A 22,616-nucleotide genomic window follows, 5' to 3' on the forward strand; every position below is an offset into this window, starting at 1 on the left:
ACATAAATTTAAAGGTATTATTATATTTTCCAAATAATGTATGTTATTATCCTATGACGACACGTCCCTATTCTTCACTGACAGCCATCTGGCAGAGTTCTATCTACATTTGCAAAACTATTAAATATACCACATATGTCCCTTCATCCAAATGAACCAACAACACAAATGCATCAGCAGAACCCAGCCCCCAGGCAGAGATGCCAACAGGCTGTAACGACCTCTGCGCACAAGTACAAGCCTCACTTGTACTTTCCTCATCCTGCCTCTCACTGGGACCTTTACCTCGGGACACAAAAGGTGAGCAAAAAGGAAGGTGGGGACATGCCTCTTCTGCAATTATAAAGGTAACAACAGAACTGTGTTTTATGGAATCTGGAACCCTGGACCTGGAGGGGCCGGTCCCACTGAGCTCTCGGGTCCCCCGGGAGAGGGCCAGGAAGCATTCACACGCTCACTCCTTCACCACTTATTTTAACTGAGCACCTAGGTACACCAGGCACCTGCTACAAGGCAGCCCGAACCTTAAACACAATGTATGACCTGTAAGCAAATCCCCTTGTGATTTTTTTAGACAAAAAACATCTTCAGGAGAGCAGTTTCCTGGCCAGTGTGAATAGAACAGAATTATCTAGTCTAAACGTGTTATTTTAGGTCTAGTATATATCACAGTGGTTAAAGGCACAAGGTTTGGAGGCAAAGAGAACCAAGTTTGATACTTGATTCCCCACTTACTATCAGGACGACCTCAGTCAAGTTATTTGATCTTTTAATATAGTTGCCTCATCTATGAAAAGAATATAATTGTACTCATTTTTAGGGTTCTAGTAAAGAGTTAATTAGATAGTAAGTGTATCGGGACGATTCTATTTGCATAAGAGAAAACCCAAATCAAACTGGCTTAAACAATAAGTGGAACTGGTTCGATCACGTAACCAAAATGTCCCAAGGTAATAAGGACTTCAGGCATGGGCTGATCAAGGCTCCAACCTCATTTCTCTACGGTTTTCTTGGCTCTGCTCTCCTCTCTGTGTTGGCTGCTCTGTAGGCTGGGTAACCTCCTGGTCTCAGAAAGCTCCCAGGCTCCACGCCTCCTTGTTCCTCCACAGCCGATGAGCAAAGGTCCCAAGTTACATCCCATTTTGACTGTCTTGGACCGCACACTCAACTCTGAGCTAATCACCGTGGCCAGGAAAACGCCACATGCAGTGTGTGCACTCATACACACACACACACGCATATAGTTAAAAACATATGTACATAAAAACTTGAATATTTATAGAGAGCTGATCATTTTAATCTCCAGGTTGTCAAAGTGAATATTTCAAACTTGTCTTTGCTGAGAAAGAAAACTTGTATTATTTAGTTTTCAAATGGTTCAGACCCCTTCACCTTAAAACCTATAAAGTGCATGAAAGACCTATTGGCTGGAAAAATAATAGTCATTTTAATCCTGATTTTGTCTCTACTTTTTTTCTCCCAGATGGAAGAGCTCTGGGAGTGAGAGTATCTGTCACTACTTCAGTGGCAGATGTGTGTCTTGGAAACATGAAATGCACCTGAACGGTAATTACGGATAACCATGTCTTTTCAGACACAAAGGTGAGTTGCTGATGCTGACATAAGACTGTAAAAGAGTGACATTCATAGAATATGCTGGTTACGAAGAATTCGGGAAGCGAAACAAACCCTTGTAAGTTGCCATTCTGGATTCTTTCATCACAGACATTGTAAAAACTCTTAAAATCAGTCCTGTGGGCTCCTAAGAAAAGTTTTCCACTGTTGTGTGCATGACAGTACAGTACCTTCCTACATTTCCATAAAGCTTTACATCGTTTTCAAAACTCATCTTGCCCCACCAGTGGGCCAGGGATGTCCCCGCTGGGCTGGGGGGAAGGCACAAACGTGGATCTCGAGAAGGGGTGGGGGGCTGCGCATGGGCAGCCAGTCACCTAGTACAAGCATCTGCTGAGAGCAGGGCCACCTTGCTCTCCCTACCTGCTGCATTTGCTAACTGCAGGAGAGACACTGTGAATTCACGAAGCATATGACTTTGTGCCCAAGGTCCCTTTCCAAATCCTGTTTGCTTTTTCCTCCAGTTTCTCTTTGCTGTTCCAGCCCTGGATGCCAGGCTCTGCCCACTCGTCTCAGGGAGGGCTTGGGGCGGCAGGAGGGATGTCTTCGGCTGTCCCCCAAGAAGGGCCTGGAGATTCCCGGTCCTGTCCTGCCGTGTCCACCAGGTATGACATAAGCAAGGAATCCGCGACTCCAGTATTTCTGGTACCTCGGCCATCTGCTCCCTACCAGCGCATTGGCGGAATCCCGAATCCCAGCTCCTCTCACATGCTTCTGGGTCCCCTACAGGAATGCAGCCTTCACCCCAGGTTCATGTTCTGGAACTTCCCACGCCTTGTGCCTCAGCTACAAACAGGGCAAGGGCACCAGAGTGAGGAGCTCTGTCTAGGCTCCCTGCTGGCTGCTCGCGGACCCTTCCCTCCTGCCTGTGTCTAACCCTATGACTCTAATTTAGCCAGAAACAACTTCGGGGAGGCCACAGGTGACACTCCATCTATTACCGGGCTAGGCGTGTGCTGCTCTCATGCTCGGGGGGTGAGGGCGGCCAGACTCTACAGTTTGCATGTAATTGCTTCCCACATTCTGGTGTTTTGCCCTAAGCGGCCGCCTCAAATCTCCTCAATGTCAGTCCCGCTCCTCCTCAATGCATCTGCCTTTCTGTGTCTGTCCCGCCTGTCTCTGCTCCCTCATGGCCTCTGCTGCTGGCTTCTCCGTTTCTTTCACTCATCCTCCCCCTCCTCTTCCCTTCCCTGTTCCCCCGCTTCTCTCTCCTCCAGTCCCACTCCTCTATTACCTTTCAAAACTAAGTAGCAGTTTGGTGTTATCAGGGCTCAGAGAGAAGGCTTAGCCACAGGGAATGGAGCCGTCCATTTGTAGTAAATTTTCAGAACCCTTCCTTATATTTCAAGCCTTTAGTGAAAAGCATGCACCTGAATTTTCTAGGTTGGAAGGGAAGTTTGATTTAGTAGTCAGGAAAAAGTCCAGTCCTGAAATGTGAGTGCCTCTGCCTGGAACCCTTCACTTTAAGTGGCATTTGTAACTTTTTACTAATGCTTCTGATGTTGTATTTAATAAGCCCCCTGACTGCAGCATGTCTGGCTGCCGCTGGTATTCAGGACCCGAGACTGGTGTGCGGGACCATGAGGCCGGCGTGCCGGTCCCTGAGACTGGTGTGCGGGGCCCAGTGACAGGCGTGCGGGACCATGAGGCCAGCGTGCGGGACCCTGAGGCCGGCGTGCGGGTCCCTGAGGCTGGTGTACAGACTAGAAGCTGTGCTGCAGGAAGCTAGGACTGAGTGTCGTAAACAGATTGCAGTGTAATGGGAAACATGGAGTTGTTTTTTTTTTAACTAAGCGCCCGCCGGGGCCCGTGGACAGGCCATTCCATCTATTCCTGGCTAGATCCCTGCAGGCAGGTATTGTACCAATTTTCAAGGGAGGAAACTGAGCCTCAGAAAGGGTTAGCTGGCCACCTGCCCAAGTCACACAAGTACTAAGTGGCTGAGCAGCGACAGACACGTGGGGTCTCCTCTGACCCCACCGGCCGCTTGTGTCACAGGCAGGAACAACCTAGCTGGCTGTGGTGCAGGTCAGGGTGAGGGGTGAAGCCAAGGCGGGAGAAATAACCACACGGCACTGGCAAAGGCTAACCCCCTGCACAGCCAGCGACCAGCAAGGCACCCCTGTTCCCTGAGCGGGGTCGGCTCAGCCACACTCCCCACGGGGTGGGTGGAGCTCCTGCTCAGGGCTGGGGGCTGCTTGGGGCCGGAGACGCCAGGAAGACAAACTGGACCCTGGGCTTTTGGGCACCTGCTCCCGGGGCCCCCGGAGGCCGGCCGGCCTTGTCTTGCTCCTGCCTCGGCCTGGGCCACACGCCCAGGACGGCGGAGCGGAGCACAGCGATCGGCCCGCCAGGTACAGGGTTTGGGGGGCCGCAGGTGGGGCACGCCAGGGCCTTCCTACAGGGGCGCAGGCTCACGTGCTCCGTGGGCTGCGAGCCTAGGTGTGGCGCTGGGAGCAGAGGGCGCCCAGCTGGCCGCTGTGTCCCTAAGGAAGGGGCCCGACGTCCCACGCACAGAGGGAATCCTTCAGAGAACCGGGCTCCTCCTGAGAGGAGGGCACTCCACTCCCTCTCCAGGGCACAGTCGTGGGCTGGTAGGCTTTAAACTGAAATCGCGCATCACAAAACTCAACGTTAGGAAGTCAAAAGCTTTTAAATTTGACTAGAAATTGCTTCAAGATGTCATAAAAGCCATCTTCCTGGAATTAACCCTATTCCTCTGTAAGCACCGGCTTTTAAAATAAAAGCCCCATTGACTTTTAGCGTTTTTCAGTTTTTAAAAATTGCTAGTATTCAAACATTCTGAAATTTCTGAATTTGCTTTTAAAATGTTGACAGTTTTCACCCTTCGAAGATATTTGACTGAAAATTTTTTAAGTGAGGAAAATGATTTCTTTGGTTTTTCCATACTTCTTCCTGCAGGTGACACTCTCTCAGCTATACTGCGAATGTAGAGGAGACATTCGTTCTATGGAAGCTTTTAAATGCCAAACAGCAGACTTGCAGCTTGTGAGCTGCGTATGTGGGCCTGCCTCAAGCGGGCGTGGGCTCTTGTAACGGCTTCTTAGTTACGTCACTTCTACAGAGGTTTTAGTTCGCCACAACTAGTCTTAGGTCAAGGCCATTTCTTTCTACTTTTTAACCCTCTAAACGCAAGTCCTACAGATAATCGCCAGGCACACGGTGAATGTTGAGTTAATACCTAAGACGGAAGTTCCGAAAAGACCTCCACAGACTTCTCACGCGTTGACCCAGAAGGCGCACACCACAGAGAACACGCGCGCGGGACACAGCAAGGCAAGGGTCCCGACAGCCACCCACAGCTGTCCCTGGACACAGAGCCACCGGAGCCGAGCCTGTCGTGTCCCAGACCAGCCACAAGCTGGCTAAAGAAGGTTTCGTGCAAATTCACACACAGCAACGAGGCGAGGCTCGGAGCTCGCGCAGAGGTGCGGGCGGTGTCCACACGGAGGATGCCCTCAGAGAGGACAGGGGTATCTCCCCAACGGCGGAGGCAGCGCGCAGCTCCCGGACCCGGCCTGGCCCCGCGGGATGGTCTGTGATTCAGTGAACTTCCTTAAACCCAGAACTTGACGGAAATGGGTGACAGAGCCCAAGCCACCGGGAGGAACTCTTCTAGTGGCTTCTCTGCCCAGCACCCTCCTCTGGAGATGGGGTGTGATGAACACGAACCGCCCCGGCAGGCTCCGACTCTGGCAGCGGGCTCCACGCCACCCTGGGCCACACGGCAATGAATACTCCTCCCCAATTCCCACAGATCCCCCCTGTCCAAATCCAAGTGCCGCAGGCCAGGATCTTCGGAAGAAAGTGATGGCCCTGCACCTAAGCCACGGGTCAGCTCAGAGCCAAGGGGGAGGCTGGGAATGGAAGCAGGTGGGTGGGTGTGGGCTGCCACGCGCCCGACTGGCAGGCGTCACAGGAGGGAGGGCGTGGAGGGGCGGCCGCAGATGGAGCGGGCTGGTGGAGGGAAGGACGGGTCTCACGGAGGGGGACGGGGCTCTGCGAGCTCACTCAGCGGGGTGGGAAGTGGAGGCACTGGCAAATGTCCGTCCCCCCGCTGGGCATAAACCCCATCCTCGTGCACATACACAACAACTACAGCCGGTTCATTCTGACAAATCAGTCTCACTTCCTCACACCCACTGCTGGAGTTCCACTGCGGCGAACCTCAACAACGAGTCAAAGAAGAAAGTGGGACACGCTGATGGAGGCGTAAGACGGGGCTCTAAGTACCCCAGCTGTCCTGCACGCCAACCCTTCACAGATGGGCTTCAGCGTCTTCTGACCAGGTTCAACATTTTTATTCACATCTCTGTCGGGGTGGATTCTGCAAAGTCTTAATTGAGTCACACATCAAAATTCATGCCTTCAGGGGCTTCCCTGGTGGCGCAGTGGTTAAGAATCTGCCTGCCCAAGCAGGGGACACGGGTTCGAGCCCTGGTCCGGGGAGATCCCACATGCCGGGGAGCAACTAAGCCCGTGCACCACAACTACTGAGCCTGCGCTCTAGAGCCCACGAGCCACAACTACTGAGCCCACGAGCCACAACTACTGAGCTCACGTGCCACAACTACTGAAGCCCGCGCGCCTAGAGCCTGTGCTCCGCAGCAAGAGAAGCCACCACAACAAGAAGCCTGCGCACCGCAACGGAGAGTAGCCCCCACTCAATGCAACTAGAGAAAGCCCGCGCGCAGCAACGAAGACAACACAGCCAAAAAGTAAATAAATATATAAATAAATTTATTTTTTAAAAAAAGAGAGAGAATGAAGAAGGGGAATCCTATTAAGAATATAAGTATATATAAAAAAAATTCACGCCTTCTCTATTTTGCTGAGATCTAGAAATACAAAAGTCACGCCCAACCTCACGCTGCTTCTTGGGGTTTTCTGGGGTGAAGGCAGGGAGCAGTAATCGCTACCTTGTTCCAGCAGCCCATCTGCCCTGTTCCCTAACCTGATTACAAACTAAGCAGGATGCAAGAAGCCGAAGGTGATCTAAAAGGAAGTGCTCCTTTCTGGTTTTTCTGTTTTTTTTTTCTTTACTTTATCTTCAAAGTCAACCAAACAGTGTCACTGTAGCAAGTCAAAAGGCAAGGGTGTCTGTCCCCTGTGGCCCCCTTGCACGCTCAGCTTCGGGGTCTCGGGGCACACAGAGCCCGCCCAGCCGCCCAGCTCTTGCAGCTCCTCTCTGCCGCTGCCCCCCACCTGCACCCCCAGCCTCCCTCCCGCCAAGGCTCTCCAGAGCACCTTCTCCGATCTGCGTTCTACTCACTTTTCAGAATAAGAAGCTTTCTTAATTTTTCATTCTTAGAAAGTCCACACTATATTTTGATTGTCCACACTATATTTTGCACGTTAAATATATATTTGGAGGTTAATATTATATCTAATATAATATTATATTAGATAATACAACTAACTTTCCTTAGCCGTGGAAAGTTTGCAATTATCCTGGGCCAAAAGTGTTAAAATTGGGACCTGAATGAGCGATTTCCTAGGTAGTCACTAGAGCATTTCCACCGTAGGCATTCCAAAAGAGAGTCTTTCAAAGTAAATCCCTCCATCCCTTTTCCTTAAAGATCTGACCGCACGTTTTAAGGAGTAGAAGCCACCTCGGGCAGCCTGGTGTGGCCTGGGTGTCCTGACTCAAAGAATCTCATGGCCTATGTTGACTGCACAGACACGTCAGAGAGGTCCCGGGCTCGAGGTCTGGCTAATATCCACCCGAAAACCCCAAGACTGATGATACGGCACACAAATCACCCCAGCGTGTGAGGCAGATTTTTCAGAACTTTTCAGTCTTATTCAGAACCTTCTTTTCTTGGGCAACAGGAGGAAACATGCAGGCCAACAAAGTAAACACTCCTCTGATTTGTGTTTTTGAATCTTATTAATTTAACGTAGGAGAGTAGACCAGCCAAAAGAAAAAGCAGTTCTTCTCCCTAAGAAGCCAGGTCATTTCTACCAGTTCCTCAGCCCCTGGCTACAGGGCTGACACGAGGAACAGCATGAGCCTCTCTGCTTTACAAGAGCTGCTGTTTCCGTGAATTATGTTTAAAGTGACAGCAACATGGATGAGAGCGTCACTCCCAGGAAGCTCAGCGTAGCTACAACCTAGGAAAGCTAGCTCCGTGGCGACAGTACTAACTTGAAACAGATGAGTCCTCAGAAGCGTGAGGGCGAGGAGGCTGGCAGAGGAGGAAAAGCCTTCTTCCCCCATAACGTAGTACAAACCCCTTTCCAGACGGGGTCCAATCAAAGCCAGCTTATTTGTGTGACATCACAGAATGCCAAGGGCGAACTCTTCCCTGACCAGGCGCATTTCACCTTCTAAGCATTTAATAACCTGAGGACACAGCATTATCACGGGGCAATCCCTGTTTTGTAGCTGAGGAGACAGGAGCTCAAAAGCATGAAGTGGCCTGGTGGGGCTGACAGCGGAAGAGGGAAGTGTCCAGGGCCAGGAGAATGGCAGATCCGGGCACATCCAGTGGAGGGAGCGTGGGAGCCCTGGGCCGGGGAAGGGGGCCCAATGCAGGGCGAGGGGGAAAGCACCTCTGCCTGGCCCACGGGGACAGAACCTTGGGGCTTTTAGGGGGAGGGCGGCCTGCAGACCCTAGGGACCTTTGCAAACCAAAGCTCGTGGAGAAAGATAGGCTGCTGTTTGCTGGTCGGAATCAAGTAGGGCTCTCTGATCAGTGGTGTTCCTGGGACCCCCGTTAAGAGATCTCAAGGAACACACGCAAATTACTACTAATAATAGGTACTGCTCGAGAAAAATTATTCTGGCACTTGTTAAAGATGGTGAGGAAGACTTTATTCAAGGGACCACTGCAGCGGGGCTTGCCGCAGGGGTAAGAGATGGAGCTCGGACCCCACACAAGAAGGACATGTGGGGATCTGCAGCAAGGGGCAGGTGCGGGGCGGTGGAGGAGGGCAGTTCCTTCTAAACTGAGCTGAAGGCAGGTCAGGGTCATCTCATCGCACCTGGGGATGTGGGGATGGGGAACTGGACCAGATATAGAGGGTGATCAAAGGCCGAGGATGGATCGGGGTGCTCTCTAAATCAACTCAGCAGAATTCTTGCTAAACCGGGTTTTGCAGGCCCAGCAAGGATGACAGAGAAGCCCAAGGTCCGGCCGAGGCGAAAAGAGGGGCCGGGGAGCCGGGCTAAAGTTTGAGGGAGGAGAGCTTTGTCAGTGCACATCTCGGTGGTTCCAAACACTGGCTCTTGCCCACTTGGTGATCAACCGTGGTGATGCGGCCACTGCAGTCACCCCCATAGCCCGGGGGGCAGGTTCCCAGGTTTAAGCGTAGCTGCACCGCCATTACGTCTCCTTAGCCAACGCATCAGCAGGAAAGGCTTCCTACACAGCTGCAAATCAGATACGATGAACGATATTTTATACTGAATACATTTGTGTCTGAGCCATTTGCTTGATTAAATCACACTGTAGCTTAACGGACTATTTGTTGATAATTCCTACTTGAGTTTAATTTAATAGCTTTTACCAGTGAAAATATATCAGCAAACATATGACGCTGGGGGAAAAATGCAACACAACAGAACCCAGCGTCACCGGAAATAAAGGCAGAGCATTCTAGAGAATGCCTTTAGGGCTGCACCGGCTTCACTTACTTAACAAGCACAGAAGCTTGGACCAAAGATGAAGAGCATTTCTGGCTAAACTGCTCGTTACCAACTGGATTTCATACAGAACAAGCTCACCCCCAGTCTCCCTCCATTTGGAAGGAGCGCTCCCCACTGGAGCCCTGCACTGACTGATCCCCGGCTCACAGGCTCACTCTTCACCTCCTGCCCAAGCCCCTGCTCTCTCCCTGCCTCAGGGTTCCGACGCCTCCTACCCACTTATAAACTTGACACATCTAGGAAATCGCCCACCCAGCATGCAAGAAACAGAGCGAAATCCTGGGGAAGCAGCAAGTCAGATGATGTGGACATCAGATATTCCAGTTTTCACTCAGTGTGATTTCAGTTTATTCCTGTGCTTCGGAATGCATGAAAAATATACATAAAGAGTCTTTGCTGCATCGGGGTGTGTGGTGGAAGACTCTCAGAATGAACAGGTCAAAGAGGTGGAGAGAAAAAAGGGTGAATCTATGAAACAGACTCACAGACAGAGAGAACAGACTTGTGGTTGCCAAGGGGGAAGGGGTGAGGGAGGGATGGATTGGGAGTTTGCGATTAGCAGATGCAAACGATTATATATAGAATGGATAAACAACGAAGTCCAACTGCAGAGCACAGGGAACTATATTCAATATCCTGGGATAAACCATAATGGAAAAGAACATGAAAAAGAATGTATATATGTGTATAACTGAATCACTTTGCTGTACAGCAGAAATTAACACAACAATGTAAATCAACTATACTTGAATAAAATATTTTTTTAAAAAAAGTATGGGCTTCCCTGGTGGCGCAGTTGTTGGGAGTCCGCCTGCCGATGCAGGGGACACGGGTTCGTGCCCCGGTCCGGGAGGATCCCACATGCCGCGGAGCGGCTGCGCCCGTGAGCCATGGCCGCTGAGCCTGCGCGTCCGGAGCCTGTGCTCCGCAACGGGAGAGGCCACAGCGGTGAGAGGCCCGCATACCGCGAAAAAAAAAAGGGGGGGTGGAGTAATATTTTGGGTTGTCTTTTCACATATTTTTAAATAAGAAACAGTACTTTGGGGAGTTTTCTTGGATGTTAAGGAGAGAAAAGTATGTAATGAAATTGCAAAGATAAGGCAGACCACCAATAAGGAATTAAGTCTAGTGTCTTCAAAACAGAACAAAGCATAAATAGGCAAAACAATAAGCAAGTTAAGTATTCACTAAAATGGACTATTTCTCGTGGTCTTCTCTGACTTTTTGGTGCTGTTATTGCTATCCAAAAGCCCAGCAAAATCAGGATTAACACAGAATTTCTTTGGGTGCATTTACTGAAATTACCTGTAAATTATTTTTAATTAGAAATGGTTTTCCTGGAAACCTCCCAATATCAAGAAGTTACCAGTGAAGGACCAAGAATAAGCTTGAATGTTTAACTTCCCAGGAAGTTTTCTTTCTTTTTCTTTTTTTCATGACCGGAGCCAACACGGCTCTATTTGCTAAGAGTCCCTTAACATTTAATTTATTAGGATACCATGCTTCCTTTAAAAAGGGGTAAGCAATTAAAATATACTCATGTGTGCACATGTTCACACAGATAATGCCTGATTATCTGTGAGCGTTGGAAATCGGAACAGATTGACAATTGATGCAATCAGACCACTGAACTCCAATGATGCCAATAATCTCACAGGACTTACACCCTACATAGCGGGCTTCCATTTACGTGTCTGCCTCTCTCTCTCACTAGATGTTAAGTTCACTGAGGGCAGGGATCAGACCTTTATATCTCAACTGCTTTGCACAATGCACATGGTATACACTAAAAAGTCTGAGTGTGTAGATAATTGAGCTAAGTAATAGATGAAATTCTTCTCCACTCAACAGTTTACCACTATCAATACCCCAGAGAGAGGACTTGTCTTTTATCCTTCTCACTCACCCGCAACTGTCTTTCAGTAAAAATGTCAAAACCAGATGAAATGATAGGTAAACAAAGAGAACCAACTTCCCATCTTTGGTGATAACCTCAAGCAAAATAAGCGTTCCCTAAATGAACCGACACTGAGTACTGATACGTTTAGCAGGTTGGTAGATAAATGAACCGACACTGAGTATTGATACGTTTAGCAGATTGGTAGATAAATCTTACCCCGAGTAAACAATATCACTTTTCACTAACTGAAACCCAATATTTCCTCCCAAGCCTTTCCTGGCCAACCTCTCTCAACCTTCCCCAGCCCCAAGGCTAGGCTCTGGAGTTGGCTCACACTTTGGAGGTTTTCCCGGGCTACTGAAGTCTGAGTAGGCGGGCTTCCTTCCCAAAGCTCTGCGAAGTCAGGACATTGACGCTGGGGCAGGTCCTGACTCTAGAAGCAGCCTGAGCTCTGGGTGCCGCGGCTCCAGGACCTGCACTGTAATGCATTCTCGGATCCCAGGGTGACAGGCAAGATAAGGAAAAGGACTATCACCATCCCAGCCAGATGACGGACTGGGGCTGTCATCTTAGCAAATGGGGCCAGTCCTATCGAATGAAACAGGCTGGAATCCAGCCTGGGAGGATTGATCTCTGCCTATTCTTCCCCAAGGCACTCAGCAAGGGCGCCTCAACGATTAATTAATTACCAGGCTGGGAGACAGCACGAGCCATGGGCTCCGCAGGCCGTAGGGGCAACCTCAGCTTCAGACAGAACCAGCAGACGCTGAACAACATGAAAAATATCAGTGAACCCGGGAAATATTTTATCAATATCCACAGCCAACAATGACTGATTATTGATTTTATCACCCAGACTCCGCATTAAGCCTTTACATATGGTGGCTCAGACCCCTCATACTAACCCCGAGAGGCAGGAACTACTACCATCCCCATTTCACAGTGGAGAAAACTGAGGCTTAGGGAGCTTAAGGAACTGCCCTGCTGTGAGAGGTAAAAGTGAGAATCCAATTTCAGTAAACCTGATGCAAAGCCCCAATTCACCTGGAACTTTCTAACTTCCAGGAAAGGTTTTCTAGAGCAACTTTAGGTTACGAAGCACATTCCAAAATAGCCCCTAGAGTCGTTTTCTTTTAAAGCTTGTAACAGCCTTCATTCAGGCATCATCTAATACTTGGTAAACGCCAATAACCACGCAACCTGAAATGGCTAAAATTAATAATAAATAGTACATGCTCTTAGAGTAACGAACTCCCTGTCAAACACTTTAGGAGCATAAGCAAGTCATTTTGCTTCCCTGGGCCCCATTTTCTCATCTATGAATGAAATGGACAGTTAGATGAGGCAATGGTTACACCTTCTAGAGGTACTATGGCTCTCAGGCAATGTTGTCAATGACCTGATATCAGAGCTTTCTCGGGAGTGAGGGTCTGGCAGACGCTGAGCCCTGAAACCATTCTAGGCCATGCGCATAGAAATCTGTGCAAGACATCCAAGTTGCCTTTAGAAACCCCCAGAATCATCCTTGTCAGAGTCCAAGATCTAGCCGTCTCAGCTGCTGCAATGCTGATACACTGTAAAAACATTTAAGCTGTAATTCATAAACTGATTCCAAATCTGATCAAACAACCTGGCTTCTCTGGTGGTTAGAGTTGACCAAATGCTGAGTTCTAGATCGGAGAGTCAAGTCAAATTTAAAAGCGAGTGTGAAACACTAGGCCTCTCCCTAAAAGCCTTTTTGACAAAGATGATACTGTTTCAACCTTAAAGTAAGTACTATTACTTTCCTGTTAATATCACTAGATTTTGAATGTAAAGAAAACAAAAATTTTCAAAGTCTCTGTGTATATTTTAAAATATAAATTTCACAGAAAGAGTTTAAAAATAACCACGATTCTTTTTACAAAATGAGTTATCTTTTTCATTAGTCCAAACAGAGGACTACATACATATCCCTGTTAAGTACTTTATATGTCCTACTTCTCAACCTCAAATTATTGACAAACCTGCCTCCTAATTTTCACAATGTTTGGTGAGTTCTTCTTGGTCTATAATCTGCTCTGACTATACAAACGAATAGACAGGCTTCTTTGGGAAATGATGGAAGGTAGCCGGGCAGGAACATGGAATTTACTGGACTGAAGCACTGGTCAGTCAGTCACTGATTCGATCCCCCACTAGGTGGGGGCACCATGAGGCCAGCGCTGCTCCGTCTTATATTTTTTGGACCTACAATGCCCAGAAAAGAGCTGCACACATAGGAGGTTCTCAGTGAACACTTGCAGAGTGAATTAGTTGTTCGGTTTTCAGCATGATTCTCAGGTTTTGTTCTCAGGGTTTTTCCTCCCTAGCAGTAGAATGAGGAGAGTAACACATGTCTACCTGGATTTTCACAAGTATCAACTGCAAGCAGCTGCTGAGAGCATCTGCAAAGAACAGAGCACTGTTATCAGTGCTGGGCATCTTTATCAGACCTTCTGTCCAGCCCCCAGCACAAGCACCTGGGTCAGACAAGTGCTCACTGACCACATGCTGACAGACTACATTTCTTCCTCGTCGGCTTGACCTTCTGCATAGCTGATGGTTTATTTATAGTTTTATTTTGTATACAGAAATTTTATTTTCACATTGAAGCAACATTGTTTCTAAGCAACACTTGGTTCCTATTATATATATTTTTTGAGGCACTTCCACAACCCGGTTCTCCTTGCCCAACCAGAACACCAGAGGTGAGTATATCGTGCCGAGAGGACTCCTGACTCCACGGCTTTGCCAGTGTTTATGCCCCTCTTCTTAAACGACTCCGGGACTTTACTGCCTCGCCTTGACAAGGACAATAAATGGAAGGAGACAAGGCGCTGAATAATAAACTTGGCATTCCGATGAATAAAGACATACTAGGTATAAAGGTGAATACTTCCTGAGTTTCTATTCTTGTCCACTTTCGTTTTTTGAGTGCCTGAGACCCAGGAAAATGACTTATCTCAATGAACTTATGCTTCATCTCTGTCAGCATGAGGTTTAAAGCAAGCCCTCCTCCACAATTTAATGAATAGTTGTATTTGTTTGAAAGATATGTTTTACCCTCAGAAACCTAACCTAGTTCTTAAAATTCTGATTTAGTGATATCATAACAGAAACTTTTTAAACAAGTAATTCCCTGTTGCTTTCATGTCTATTCCTGAGCTTTCCCTAAAGCCCTCTTAATTGTTGCAGAACCCATGCCTGTATCTAATATCATGGCAGCCAGGACAAAGAAACTCAAGATGAAAAATGTGACATTGTTCCAATTGATTTGACTTCGTTAGAAAAAAACACATCAAAACCTCCATAGGTGCCAGCCTTGTGGCACAGGCGAGAGCAATGTCAAAAGAAATCTCTAGGCTGTGTCATCACCTCCCACCCCCTCCCCCCAAACCCCACAATGTCTTTTTCTTTTTTTTTTTTTACTTAAACATGCTTCACAGTTAGGTCATCTATAGATTCAACCATGTACTCTGGACACTGGGATGAAGAGAATAAGATGTGATTTGTGAAATACAAAACACATTAGAGAACCGTCCACAGATGACTTGGAAACCTGAACATGACATGATGCAGGACCCGAGAAAAGGACACTATTTTCAGGGTCCTCTGGCTTTCGGGACGAATCTATATCAAACCCCGAGCTGCAGAGATATTGCATCAGGCACTTTACTACTGAGCACCGTTTCAGACTGATGCAAGTAAATTGTGTTGCTGCCTTTTTTTAAAAAAAAAAAAATCCCTTTTTGTCAATTCTACACTGATTTCAAATACACGAACAATCTACACTACATGGTAGTATTTGTGTGGCTCTGGGTCAAGGCAAAATAAACCCGATCAACACCAGCCTAGGGTGGGGCTAGGCAGGTTCTGTACTTGGGACTTCTGAGGTGCCACAGCGAGCGACACGGGCTGAAAAGCCCTCCCCACCCGGAGCACCCCTGTGGGCACCCAGGGTGACTACCCCAAACCCTGCGCAGAGCGTGTAACAAAATTAGTTAGAAATTCAATGGGGGCAAAGTTTAGTCCCTGTTGAGGACCCGAGGACCGGTCCAGTTATCAGTAAGTCCCAACAATAACGTTCGGTTTTAGGAAAACCGGACCAGCTTTCAACTTTAACTCCCTGACATGGATCTCAGGGTGACCGTGCATGTGACAATAGGAAAGGGCTCGGGATGTATGGCCCCAAAACCCGCAGCATCCTCCAGGGCGCGGCGGGGACCTGGGTACCTGCGCGCTCAGAGGCTAGGGCATTTACCTCGAGTCGGCTAAGACTGGAGCTCTTGGAGCGCGACTTCTTGCGCAGGTACACGGAGAAGAACCTGCGCACGGTGAACTTCTTCATGCTCAGCTCCATCGCCCGGCGCCCAGCCGCGAGGAGCAGCAGGGCCGGAGGACGCGCATCCCCGGCGCATCCCAGGCGCGCGGGGTTAGGTCCGTCTGCGGGCGCGAGCGGTCGGGAAGCCCGGCGCAGCGGCCATCGGCACGGGGCGCGGGCTGCGGGCACAAAGGGCAGGCCGAGCCGGCCACGGCGGCCGGGGGCCCAGCGCTCCCTCCTCCTCCTCCTGCCTGCGAGGACCAGCCCCGGGCAGCCCCGCCCCGCCCCGCCCCCAGCCACTACTGCCAATCAGCACCTGCCGCCCCGCCCGGCCCTCCGCCACTACCGCCAATCAGAGTCCGCCGCCCCAGGCTCTCCCTCCCCCTCCCTCTCCCCCTCCTCCTCCTCCTCCTCCTCCTCAGGCCCAGGGAGGAGCCGGCCCCCGCCACTACCGCCAATCAGAGCCCGCCGGCGCGCCCAGCCACGCCCACCTCCTCCTTCTCAGCCACTACCACCAATCAGCGCCCACCGCCCTACAGCCCCAGGCTCTCACTTCTCCTCCCCACCCCACCCCCTCCACCCCCGCCTCCAAGTACTCGCTCTCTGCGGCTCTGCCCCGCCCACCGCCCCCTCCGCCAATCAGCGCCCTCGGAGGCGCATGCCTGATGAGCCCGAGGAGGACTGCTGCGCCGCGCGGGGAGGGCGGTGAGGCAGCTCAGCTGCGCCTGTCGCTTGCTCTCTGTTCTACTTCGTTGGCCTGTTGGGCTTTTTTCTAGCTTGGGGTGTCATGTTTTCTTTTCTTAAAGCACCCATATACAGACTTTGGAATCATGCTCTTCTGTGCCGTACAAAACTTTAATTGCTGATTAGCAAACACTTCTAGAACCTGGAACAAAAGGGTGGAGGGGTGCACCATGAGCCTGCACACGTGCGCTCTGCACCTCTCCTCGCCCCTTGGCCCCTGCGGCCCTCTTCTTGAGCCCGTCCCCGCGGCCCAGGCGCCCGGCCTGGGGGTCCGCCAGTCCTTGCCCGGGTGATGAAAGGATCCCCACACAGCCCGGGACGCCGGCAGCCAGCTGGGGAAGCCTCCCAGGTCAGTGTTTGGAGAACAAAGACACATCCGTTCTCCATGACCTCCGACTCCATGTATAGAAAATTATCCAAACGGATGACTTATCAGGGCCTAAACACAGAGTGTCCTGAGTCAGGGCTCTCAGAAACCAGCTGCAGGGCTGCAGGGGATTTGCCTTAAAGGGGAACACCCTTTGTTTTTCTTTTTTTCCTAGAAATGCTCACCAGAGGGCTGTAGGCAGTTCCAGATTTGTGAGCTTAGGACTCTGTGCAGCCTTTTGTTTTCCTCTTGTGCACTGTCCACGTATTTTTATGTTTAAAACAGGGCCAAACAATCTCATTAGCATACTGCCACCAGCCCCTGAAAAGTCCAGAAGCATTCTTGCACCCGCTGCTGTGTGCCAAGTACCGCTTTGCTAGGCAGATTGTGAAAAATCTACATGTCATATCATCCCTCGGCTTAATCAAAGGTCGCATTAATACTTGTGTCAGGCTATCTTTGCTGAAGTGTGTAAAGGCAGCGGATGCTCCCAGATAAGAACTGGTCAGTTCGTGCTGCATCTGGGTCAAGAGGTGAGGTCAGATAGTCTCCCTGGGGTTCAGTGGTGGTAAGAGTGCAGTTTAGCATCACGATGCTGGCACTGCCACTTCCTTAACTGATGAGCTTCAGCACACTTGCATGTTCTGTGTTCCCACCGTGCATCCCTAAGATGAAAATATGCCCCAAACCGGTTCCTGCTTCCCACAAGGATTCTTCTGCTGGAGGGCCACTATCCCCACGCTGGGAATGAGCTTCCTACCACCCTGGGTCTCCCGCCACCACCACTCAGGTATCCCAGCTCTAAGCAAACAAAGACACGCCAGGGCTGTGCCACGTTGCTTCTCTGGAAAAGACAGCAGCTGACGGACATCAGACATCGGGCTGGTCACCTGCTCCGAGAATGAGGAAGAAGCCGGCTGTGGGTAGATGGTACAACTAGTCAGAGACAGGAGTATGGTTTGTCAGTGATGCTAGCTCAGGGGCACCCTGCACAGAGCAATAGCCTTGGGGCAGGCTTGTGTATTACCAACAAGAGCATTTTGAGACTTCCCTGGTGGTCCAGTGGTTAAGACTCCACACTCCCAGTGCAGGGGGCCTGGGTTTGATCCCTGGTCAGGGAACTAGATCCCGCATGCTGCAACTAAGAGCCCATATGCTGCAACGAAGACCCGGTGCAGCCAAATAAGTAAATAAATAATTTTTTTTTTTTTAAAGAGCATTTTGACCTGGTGTAACAGGACTGGGAAGGCAGGGTCTTATGGGACATCCACAATCCCTCACAGCTGAGTGCTACAAAATGGCTCTGCTGAACTTGGACATCTCAAAAGAAAAGAAAAAGCAGCTTCCATATTTCAACTAAGAAATTCATTTCATTGCTAGAACACGTCTGTTTGCCCTTCTGCCAGTAAAACAGAGGTATATCAAAGTCTCTGGCCATCATTTACCACCAAACCCTCCAGACCACCAAATCTGGGGTAGGTATCAGGGCCCACTTTAACTTGGGTCCAAATGATCCCTAGCAAATTTTGGGAAAGAAAAAGTGAGCTTAATAAAGGCTGGGCTGGTGCCCAGATGATGGGGGGGGAAGCTTGGAGAGAAGACCAAAAGCTCAGCAGACACCTGATCATCTTGGGTTTCTCCCCGACTTAAGCACGATCGGTCTGGGACTGAATTCCATGGCTAATGCTGCCTCCAAGAGAGGACCAGACTGGCTGGTGTGCTTTCGATTCAGTTGAACACACGATTATGAAGCTCCTCTGAGCACCTGGCCCAGTGCTTGGCCCAGGGGAAACGGACGTGATTATGACGCGGCTCCTGACCTCCAGAAGTTCACGGCCGTGTGTTAGAGAAGGAAAGTGAATAGGCAAATCGGATGCAGGTTTTACATAATGTGAAAGAAACGTGTAAGAAAATGCTACAAGAACAGAGATAAATGAGGAGCGAACCCTAACTGGAGAAGCCGAGGAGGCGGCATTTGGGGTGAGCTCCGCTGACAAGGACGCGGGTCCTGGACAGACAGAGGGGACGCGGTCCCCAGCTGCGGAAGAACAGGATTATTGAGAACTTGGAACAAACAGAATTTCATGATTGATGAACGGAAAGTAAAGTTCCTACCAAGTCCCCGATACACAAGAGGTTAATGATTTCAGAATTCCAAGGATGATAACCGACAGCCTTCCAAAGCCCTGGAGCTGCCCCTTCTCTGAGAACACAGGACGCCCTGGGCAGGAAGGGGAGGGAGGCTTTCGTCAGCAAGGTGACTGGCAAAATCTGTGCCGTTCCGCCTTCCCTTTCCTCCACCCAAAGGACCTTCCGGGGTTGGGGGGATGCCCCTCCTTTATTTCAAGCCCCGCCATGACAGCTGTGAGGTGCTGGGGCCTGGCTTCTAAAGGAGGGAGCAGGGCGGCCATGGCCCCGGGGAGGCACCAGGAGGGACTGCTCACGGAGTGGCCTGCGTTCCCAGAGCTTGTGGGGAAAAGGATATACCAATGTCTCCGACAGATGAGACGTGGCCGTGCAGGAGACGGGCACGTTTGGAGGTCCCTGAGGCCCTGCCCGGCACCAGGCCCAAGGCTGAGGGAAGAATTCTAAGTAACCCCCAAAATGAAAGGCGCTGTCCTGTAAGTGGGCTGCAGCTGGGGAGGGAGGGCACGGGGGGAGGGTCTCCAGCCACAATAACCTTGGAAGAAGACGAGACAGCTGACCATGAGAGAAGGGGTCAGCTGGGCCAGGAGCAGTCTAAGTACGTCTCCATCTCTCCTCTCCTCCCGCTCTGACCCTGAAAAGGATGCTGCAGGCTTCCAGTGTGATGGAAATTCACGCTGGGCAAAGAGAATGTCTGAGTTTGATCAGTCCTAGGACTGGAAACACTAACTTCCTGATCAAGTTTAAAACCTAAAGTGAATGCAGTTGTCTCTTGTTCAAGAAAGGGAAGGAAAGCCGTCGAAATTGCCAGGGTCCTTTCACTGTCCACTCTTCCGACAAAGAGTGGAAGGTGTGTGACGATCCAAGCACACGCCAGGTTTGTGCAACAAACCAGTTACGATGGAAGTGGTCAGTGCGGAGTCGAGAATGCCGTCCAGGGTTGCACCTGGAGATTCAAATTTAACCCTCAAGGGCCACAGAGGTCAGACGCCCAGCCACGCAGGGTGGGGTGGCAGAGAAGGGAAAGAGCACAGCCAGCCCTGACACAGGCCTGTGGACCTAATTCACTTTCCATGTAACCAAAAACAACAACGAAAACTCAAGTTGAGAACTTAAAGTGGTCTCAGCTGGTTCTGAGCCCAGGTGCCCAGCAGAAACACACAGAAATGCTCTCTAGAGAAATCCACATTAAACCCAGGATTCAAAGAATTCCTCGCACACAGTTACCAGGAGCACAAGCTCACAGCCACTGAACGCACAGTTCACAAGGACACGGGGTATCGGCAAAGCCAGCAAGACAACCGACTACAGAATCAGACGCGTGGACTTCAGCTGCTGGACTTAGCAGACGTCGAATGGAAAATTATCAAATCTAACATGTTTTAAGGAAATAAAAGGAAGAAATGAAAATGTGATGAACAAACAAGAGACTGTAAAAATGAATAAAATACTTCTGGAAATGAAACGATGTAGTCCTGGACACGGAACAGATGTAGCTGAACGTAAATGTCCTCTTTGTTAAAGAGCAAATGCGATATAGCTGTGGCTCGGGGAGCGATATCTAAGAACGTACAGTGGTAAGAAGCATCGCATCGTGGAATGTACGTCAGAAAGTGAAACATCTTGAATTAAATTTCTACCCACTGTTCCGATTATGACTTCACCTTTGCCAAAATCCTCCGAGCCTTTAGAACTGGGGGTGACTTTGTCAAGGGGACATTTGGCAATGTCTGGAGACATTTGGGGTTGTCACAACTAGGGGTGACAGGAAGGATGCTGCTGGCATCTAGTGGGCAGAGGCCGGGGACGCTGATGAATGTCCACAGTGCCCAGGACATCCCCACCAAGAACGATCCCATCCAAAACGCGTCAGCGCTGAGGTCCAGAAAGCCCACACTGTGTGATGAAGGGGGAGCGGGGGAGGGGAGGGGGGAGGGGAGAAACCTGTCTACTTTCCTCACAAGGTTGTCACCTACAAAACTGGCAACTCCACACAGTAAACCAGTATGAGGAAGTGCTCTGTAAACTGTAAAGTGCTCAACAAACATGCTACTTGTTAAAATCCTGGAGTTTCACACAGAAAAATCAATGACACGCCTGGGAAAGGAGTAGACCCCCCTTTTCTAGAATTTTAACCTGAACGCTCTCTCCGTTAAACTCTATTGTCCTGTGCAGGGCACGGCCAGCCACCCCACCGCCTGAACCAGAAGATGAGGAATAGCCGCTCTGTCACTCCTTCATTCCGTATGTGTAACGACCCAGACTTGTGACACTTTCTAAGTAGCGTTCCTGTCTCCCTTCCTTTCAGCCCCGCATCAGTAACCATTGGTGCAGGAATACAGTAACTCCTGGCTCAACGCTGCCCCCACCCCCGCCCCGCCCCGGCAACCCGTCTGCAGTCCCACTACCAAAGCAATCTGTTTCGAAGCAAACAGCACGCCATAGCTCCAGCGTCTGCAGGAATGAAGTGTGACCCCAGAGCCAGGAGGCCGTGTTCTCCTCCATCACGGCGCCCTGTCCTCCTGGGCCCACTGCGCGGACACTGCGCGTCCAGCCTCCACTGCGCTGTGGCCACTGCCTGGACGTCCTTCCCACCCGCTTTCCCACCTTCTTCAAGATTCACTATTGTTGCTGGGAAGCCTAATGGAATCCCCGCACCCGCAGGCTGTGCTAGGGAGTCCTCCCCTGGGGTCCTTGTTTTACTTACTACGCTGGGTTACGACTCCTGGCTTCTGCGTGTCTCTTACCCACCTGGAAGCACCCGGGTTGGCCACTGTCTAGAGCAAGCACTCTGTGCGTGCTGGCTTAAAGGGATTCTGTTATGACTGTTATCAGGGATTTGTTGGTTATGAAGATCTGGGCCTACATTATTATTCCATCTCTGTAACACACTGGAAACTCTATGAAACAGACACAGTGAACCCCATCTTATGAGGTGGAGAAACTGAGGCCCAGGGAGGTGAACCAACCGTCTAAACTGACACAACAAGAGAAGAATTCAGACAAGGTCTGCATATCCAGGACCTCACAGATTCACAGTGTATCAAGCAATAGTGGCTGGGCACCAAAAGAAAGCACTAGAAGGGGTGGCAACCAAGGGGTGACAGGCTGGGGTCCTCATTTCCCTAGACAACTGCACTTGCCCAGGAAATGCCACTGGGGCCAAGGGTCTGCCGTCAGAGCATCTCACAGACAGAAGTGCAGGTGGCAGCCGCCAGTGGCTCCATTATGGCCTTGGGGACAGGCAGCGTGAGTGCCTCTGGCAGCAGAATGCTGTGCTCTGGGAGCAGAAAGCCTAGGTTTCCTTGTGAAAACTTAGTTTACTCAGGATGCAGCGGAGGGACGCCAAGGTGAGGCGTCTGACTACGCGTCCGTGCCGCGGTAGGACACTTGAAAACATTAATGCCGGGGCTCTCACTTGGTCTTTTCTAATGATCAGTGTTTTAAAGGGGGGAGGGGCAAAACCCCACAGTCTGTCGCGGGAGGCGACAGCGTCCGTAGGACTTCCGGGTTTGAGCTTCACTATTGTTCACATGTTGTTACAGGTTGGGTTGTGTCCCCTCTAAAAGCACGTTAGAACCCTGACCCCCAGGACCTCAGAATGTGGCCTTATTTGAAAATAGGGTCATTGCAGACACAGTAAGATGAGGTCACACTGGAGTGGGGCGGGCATAATCCAGTGAGACTGGTGTCCTCGTACGAAGGCCACATGAAGGCAGACAGTGGAGGAGGCCACGTGCACGGAGGCAGAGAAGGGAGAGATGCAGCCGTGGCCGGAAGCTAGAAGAGGCAGGAAAGATTCCCTACAGGT

General features: G+C 50.3%; 1 protein-coding gene across 4 annotated transcripts in view; it reads right to left on the reverse strand.

Annotated features, from left to right (window-relative positions):
- RPS6KA2 (ribosomal protein S6 kinase A2) overlaps positions 1-22,616 on the reverse strand; it is a 386,569-nt gene that overhangs the window by 146,594 nt on the left and 217,359 nt on the right. For 2 of the 4 annotated variants that reach the window (XM_079938699.1, XM_079938704.1), the window contains exon 1: positions 15,490-15,721. The exons of the other annotated variants lie outside the window; for them this stretch is intronic. In XM_079938699.1, coding sequence (XP_079794825.1) covers positions 15,490-15,588 — 99 coding nt within the window. In that variant the 5' untranslated portion in view covers positions 15,589-15,721. Of the gene's footprint in view, positions 1-15,489; positions 15,722-22,616 lie in introns of those variants that run through there. 4 annotated transcript variants of the gene reach the window in all.

The sequence above is a fragment of the Stenella coeruleoalba genome (genome assembly GCF_951394435.1).
Source record: "Stenella coeruleoalba genome assembly, chromosome: 12".
In the NCBI taxonomy this organism is placed as follows: Eukaryota; Metazoa; Chordata; class Mammalia; order Artiodactyla; family Delphinidae; genus Stenella; species Stenella coeruleoalba.